Genomic DNA, 6,722 nt, shown 5'->3' on the forward strand with positions numbered 1-6,722 from the left:
AGGGTGGGGGCAGTGGTGTCAGAAAGGGAGATGCATGAATGATGCTGAGTGTCATGGCGTCACTGGGCCAATGCTCTGGAACTACTCCATATGAAACCAGTCAGGACTCTGGGGTAGCAAGCCTCCTCTCTCTGAGCATACTGTTGCCAGGGCAAGAAGCTTACACAGCTTCGACCTTCCTGGGTTTGACCTCGGAACATTCAGCATCCCCTTCCAAACTGTGCGCTTCCCACAGCGAGTCCGCCTGGGCGGGGCTCCTGGGGAAGCCAGAGGTCCTGTACTCCAACTCCGCAGTCAGCAGTGACTCTCAACCAGCATAAAACAGTATAAAACAGACTTTATTAGTCGACAGGAACACAGCGTAGAACAGAACTTGTTAGCACGGAAATCAGTGACTTTCAGCCAAGTCCATCTTGGGGGAATCCTGGGCCAGATGCCCTGGACTCCCCGCTCCAGTCCCTCCAAGCAGATCGGCCAGCTACCAGCGACCCAACCTCAAAGACCCCCGTTGCGCCTCTTCCTGGCCTTTGTCTCACTTCCCAGGCAATGTGTCACCTGGTTGCATTCCCCTCCTGGGGCTCAGGTTACGAAGGGCACCGGCTATGGGCTGGCAGCTGGAGCAGCCTCACCTGCTTCTGAGGGTCTCAGTCAAAGTCCCACCGCCTAGGCATTGGTGCAGCACAGAGGGAAACTGAGACACACACAGTATTCATGAAAAACAGTAAGACTCACATAGGCTCACAGACCACATAACAAGGGAAAATCCCCTCTTTGTTACACTGCGCTCCTGGTAAAGCATTAGGGATTTCCGCAGAAGAGAATGGCTATGGCATGCATGGGGAAGTGAGGATCCTGCTGGCTAGGTGCTGTCTGTGCTGCCAGTACTGAGAGAGACAAGGTGGGTGAGGTCATATCTTTTACTGGACCAACTTCTGCTGGTGGGAGGTACAAGCTTTCGAGCTATACAGAGCTCTTCACTAGCTCTGGGAAAGGAAGCAGACTGCAAACTGCAGGTACTGAGGCAGGCTTTATGATGATCTGTTCAGATCTAAAGAATGTATAGGCCAAGGGGGCTGTCCAAAAGGCATCCTAAGCAAAACCCCACACCAAACCAGAACCTGCATCAGTGTGCAGGTCAGAAGCATCCCAGTGCACAGATTCCGACCCCCTATGACGGTGACATCCGGGGAAGGATGAGGGCCCCTGAGTATCTGGGGGGTGAACAGTGGGGATTAGGGGGAGCAGGAAGCGGGGGATCCTGAGTATAATGAAGACTTTCTGGGCTTAGGGATGGGGTGGGGTGACAGGAGGGTTAGTTGCCAGAGAGTGGGTGGTACAGCTGAGATTAGGAATAAGGGGTCTTGCACTCCGGGGTTCTCCTGTGGAGCTAGAGCTGTGTACTCTTTCACTGACTGTGGCCGTGTTTTCTGTTCTCCCCAGGAGTCTGTAGAGGTTACAGATACAATGAAGCCAGAGGAGGTAAGTCTGGATGAGGAGAGGGGGGGGCGGGCTGATCTCTCCTCTCACCCTTGGAAGTTGTCTCTTTCCTGGGAGGGTCCAGTGGCCAGGATATGCTCATATGCTACAAGGAGAGGCCATCCTGAGAGAAACTATCCCCTCATCCCATGGAAATGGAGCAGCCTATCCTGGAGTGACTGAAGCAGGAAGGAGAGACAAGGAGCTCTCATCCCCTCTAAGCAGGCCTGGGGAAGCCCTCACCTTCCTGGCTATTTTTCTCACTGTGTGTCACTGTGTGTCACCCTTGCTGGGGGCATCTCAATCAATGACACCTCTAGTGGCTGCAGCACCACCAGGTTCCCAAAAGGGAGGCTCCAGCTCATGCTGGAGGGATGGGAAACCTCAGAGGAATAATATATTGGGGGCGGCAGATGGGGAGGAGCGGGAAACAGCAGCAGGAGACTGGGGAGGCTTGGAGTATGGGCTGGGAGCAGTGTTGGTCACTGTGATTGTGATCCCCTCTTCCCTGTGTCAGATAGATGCTTGGGAGCAGGACGAGCTGAATAAGGAGGTGTGCTTTGACAGCTGCCGCATAGACCCCTCCCCTTTTCAGCTAGTGGAGAGGACTTCCCTGCACAAGGTGGGTCGGACCTCCCTCCCAGCTACAGTCCATCCTTCTCCAACTTGTCTGTTCTCTGTGCTAGCCCACCCCAGGGCTCATCCCCTCCCCTCTCCCCGTCTCCCTCCCCTCGCTTTGCATTTTTCTCTCTCTTGCTCTCTCTTTGTTGCCGTTGCTATCTGAGGAGCTCTCTGAGCTCCCATCAGCACAGTGTCTGACTGCAGTCTCCTGGAACGTGAGCAGATTAGTTTAATAAAAGAGCTTCAGAGAACCACACTAGGATCCAGCCAGCCATTGCATTAGTGTTGGAATTCCCTCTCCCGGCCTCTGGGGGCTGTCTAGATACACATACATTAGCACTGGGATTCCCACTCTCAGACACTGAGTGCAGAAGCAGCCACACCTTAGGTGTTTGTAAAAGCAATGATACAGTAATGATGGGTTTCATACGTTAGCCGGTCCACATGCAGCAGTGTGGGGTGGGATTCACACTCCTGGCTCCTCTCGGACCAGGGATCTCCATACCAGCACATGAATACTGGGATTCACCTTCCCTGCCTGAGAATGCCTTTATCATTGTATTTATTAGGGGTCTATCACTGATTATAGCATTGCTGGAATCCACACTCTCAGTCCCAGAGCACAGCAGGATCTACCCCACTGTGCATTGGTCCCTGCTGGGTGGACTGGGATCCGATCCCTCGTAGCCATATGCCAGGTGTGGGGATGTGAGTTAGTGTGAGAATGTTCTGGGTGTCCCTAAAGCATCCCAAGCATGCACCAGTGTGACCTGAGGGGAGTCCTGGCTGATTAGAAGTCCCAGGAATAAAAGGAATGTTTGAGCTGTATGGGACTGCTGCTCTGGGCTAACTACTGGTATATACCAGGAGTTCCAGGTCCTCCGGAGTCCCCACTACCACCCTGCAAGTGCAGTGAGACTAACCACCAAGGATTAACATTAGATTTCCCACTCCTAGGGCAGCTTCTTACCAGGGTGGTGCCAAACCCAAAGGAATTTGAGTTGGGATTCCCACTCCTAGCTTTGGAGCCCAGAGGGGATCTCAGGCCTAGGCTTAGCACCAAGACTCTCATTCCTAGCCTTTGAGGACATCAAGCCCTATGCAACTGGTAATGGAGATTCTCTTGTGTTTTCTCCCACAGACACACACCTTGTTCTCCTTGCTGGGCCTCAGCCATGCCTATGTGACCAGTAAGGGGAAGCTGAAGGGAGTGCTGGCTTTGGAAGAGGTAAATACAGTCAAGTTTTCATGCAGACACTCCCACCTCCTGCTCAGCCTCAGACATTCTGTGTGTTATCGCAATATCCCACAGCAGGCGAGAACCAGCTTTGGGATGGAAGTTTCAGCTCTGCAGTCAGTACATTTCCTAGCATTCCAGTTTCGAGTCCTGGCAGCACACTGACTTAGCCCTTTTCCCTTCTGAGGGGAGAAATTCCGTTTCTGGATGTGAGTTTTTCAGAAGGGGCCTTAACAAACTAAGGGCCTGTCTGCTTTACATGGATATTAAAGATCCCCTACTCCTTTTTGTGAGAGACAGGCTCTTACCTGTTTGGCTCGTGCCGAATCCATTTAGCCAGTGTCCCTCCCAGAAGTGGCTACATTGAGATGGCATGGAGTTTGCCAAGTGCTGTGGGATGAAAGGCACTGTAGCAATGCAAAATCTGATCTTTCCAGGGGCTAGTCTCCTGCCCCCTTATTTTGGAGAGTAGCTGAACTGTTGTGCTGTGGTTTATCAGCTGCCCTTTAATTCCTTCTCTGTTCCTCTAACCTTCTGCCCCTCCAATAGCTCCAGAAGGCAATTGAGGGCTCCACGCGCTCTGGTGTCCGCCTCCGTCCGCCCCTCGCCAGCTTCCGTGACACCAACAGGACCTCAGTCAGCAATGACCAGAGTAGCCAGGTTTCACAGGTGTGGAGCCGACAGGACAGCTGTGTGGTGCCTGTGAGAGGAGCTGCAGACTCAGGAATGAGGAGCCCACTGTCCTCCAGCTCCCCTTCCCCACAGCCTCCGCCCTTCCCTGAGGAGGGGAAGGGGCTGCGCTCTGTCTCAGCTGCTGACGCTGAGCTGGAGGAGATGGAGCTGTCTGGCCCTGCTGCTGAGAACATCTCAGACATCCTCAAGGATCTGAGCCTGCGCTCCACGGACCTGGAGGAGGAGGATGAAGAGGATGTGCCCCTATAACCGGGGGAGGAGGGGATGTCCCACTCCACTCCCTTCAGCGAGCCAGCCCTGCTACACATGCTTCTCAGGGAGAGGCCTGGGGACTCTCTCGCCAGTGCTCCAGCATCCGCAGTAGCTTAGTTGGGGGAGGAGTCACAGGACTGCCCTTTTGTCTGCTGCCCTCACTGCCTGGAGTGTCGTACTACCTGGGACAGATGGGGGTGTGTGTGTGAGAGGGGGGAGATGGACTCCCCCAGGTGGCAAGGGGGTGGCTGGGATTAAGGCCCCTACTCTTTCTTTCCCAGCACTCATGGTAAGCATGTGGGGGAGAGGCAGCAGGAACCGTAATCAGGCATGGACACCACCTGCTGCAGGGGCAGATGGTCTGGATAGATTGTGCCACTGTGAGAGAGAGGTGGGGAGCAGATGGGGGCCACAGCCCTTCCTCTTCTCCATTCCCCAAACACCCTGCAGAACAGCATGACTTTCTCTGCTTCCCCCACCCCCCAACAGTTCCTGCAGGAACCTCCCCACAACCCAGGATTTCTGACTAGTGAAAATTCACAGGGCCAGGGGGATTGTGCAGGCAATGAGAGGGGAGAGGGCAAGACCCCTGAGCACCATCCTGTACAATCCACCTAGCCACAGCTGTATCCCCTGAGATTGTGGGTTGAGCCAGCCTGGCACCTAGAGACACCCAGCATCCCTGGGGTAATAATAGCTTTATAAACAGTGGCTCATTTATTAGCACGACACTCTTTCCTGCAGTTCCTAACGGTGGTCGCCATCTTCCCAGACACCTCACACGCACACGCTGCCCACACTTGTATCCTAGAAGCAACTTTCTATCTCAGAATCCCAGCACTCCATGCCCCTGCAGCCCCTTCAGGCCCCTCTCCCATCCTGTGCACCAAGAACATTCTTGTCCAGAAACACTGGGTCTTGTTCTGGATTCTTCCGCTGTTATTTTTCTTGGTGGGAGGAATGCTGGGGGCTTCTCCTGGGCCTGCCAGCACTGCCACAAAGAAGGAGCTTTCTTACTGCTCCCATAAGCATGGTTGGAAGGGAGGAAAGGCTGCCTGATCTGTGTCACTGTTCTTTAATATACTCAGGACTTTAAAAAAGAATTGGACGGGAGGAAAGACTCCTTGCTGTCCGGTTGGCTCGCTGAAGTCTTTAAGCAGAATGGCCAAGATTGGAGTGGGTTGGTCAGAGGTCACAAATGCATGGGCAAATGGCAGTAAGACTATATATATTTTTATCTTTCAGATATTCATGTGTTTGTTTCTGAACCACTATCAGCAATTTCTATGAAGTTATAGTCTTAAAATATAAGATCATCCATGGAGGGGGATTGTGGGCTGGGAGCAGGCTGAGGAGCCACTCCCCTGCCTTCCCCTTTGCTAACACAGGAAGGCCCCTGTCTTTAAACACTGCTCTCTCCTGCTTCTCCAGGAGTGGGTACCCTCCACACATCTCTGCCAGTACAACTCAATTGTAACTTGCAGCACCCTTTGCTATTCCAGTTCCATCTTCACCTGTGTCCGGAGGAGAGACGCTGCAGCAGCTTGGTGCATGCATGTGACACTCTGACTCTGGGAGATGAGAGACTGCCAGGCTAACTCACTACCCTGCCAGGGTTTCTCAGTACAATGGCAAAATTCAATGCTGTAGGGTCGGCAGATTTCCCCAGCCATTGTGCAGCTTTCTACTGTCAAATTTTTATAAAAGAAACCAGGAGCAGTCCCTGGGGCTCTGCCAGACACAATCCCACTCATCAGGCTGTGAGGAGAGGAGATCCCAGGCACTTTATGGTATGTCCTGATGCCTGGCCAGGTGCACCTCCACGAGCTGGCTGCCTGGAGACTATGACAAAGCCAGAGGCAGCACGTTTCGCAGTTCCTGCCCTGTTCCCTGTTCTGGGAGACATCTCAGAGACAACTGGGAGACATCAACTATGTTGGGTTTGCCAAGCTTATTTAAGCAGATGGTTCCCCTGCCGTGCTCCAGAGGCAAGTAAAATCCTGGGGCACCTGCCAATATACTAGTGAGAATTCTTCCTTGGCCTCAATTCTAGCAATTAGGCTTGTACATGTAAACAAAAATCCTTTCTGAAGCTGGGGGTCTCCATTGTGACCTGACCTGGCCTGTGTCCAGCTGGGGGCAGTTATATTGGGGAAGAAAGGGTTTGATTTAATTCCCTGGCAATCCCAGGGTCCCTGCCCAGCTCACCCTTCCCTCTGCATTGGAATCTCTGCGTTCTATGTCTGTCCCTCCCCTTTGGGGACAGATGCTTTCTCTCATACTCTTTTTTGAGCTGGTGTTTATTTTTTCCAGTTTTACGTAGAGGCAACATAATTTTAAGACTAACACAAGTAAATAGAAGGGGGGTGGCAGCCTCATGGCAGCAGCCCAATTCACAGAGACTGCCTCTCCCCCAGGCAGCAGTGCTCAGACAGGCCCTGTT

At 53.0% G+C, this 6,722-nt stretch overlaps 1 protein-coding gene across 1 annotated transcript in view; it reads left to right on the forward strand.

Annotated features, from left to right (window-relative positions):
• The window catches only part of CLCN1 (chloride voltage-gated channel 1), a 52,295-nt gene extending 48,019 nt beyond the window's left edge, over positions 1-4,276 (forward strand). The window contains exons 18-21 of the mRNA XM_077821110.1: positions 1,441-1,479; positions 1,994-2,098; positions 3,239-3,325; positions 3,884-4,276. Of these exons, the coding sequence (XP_077677236.1) occupies positions 1,441-1,479; positions 1,994-2,098; positions 3,239-3,325; positions 3,884-4,276 (624 nt within the window). The remainder of the gene's footprint in view (positions 1-1,440; positions 1,480-1,993; positions 2,099-3,238; positions 3,326-3,883) is intronic.
• The last annotated feature ends 2,446 nt before the right edge of the window (positions 4,277-6,722 follow it).

Source organism: Eretmochelys imbricata, chromosome 1 (assembly GCF_965152235.1).
Source record: "Eretmochelys imbricata isolate rEreImb1 chromosome 1, rEreImb1.hap1, whole genome shotgun sequence".
Lineage (NCBI taxonomy): Eukaryota > Metazoa > Chordata > Testudines > Cheloniidae > Eretmochelys > Eretmochelys imbricata.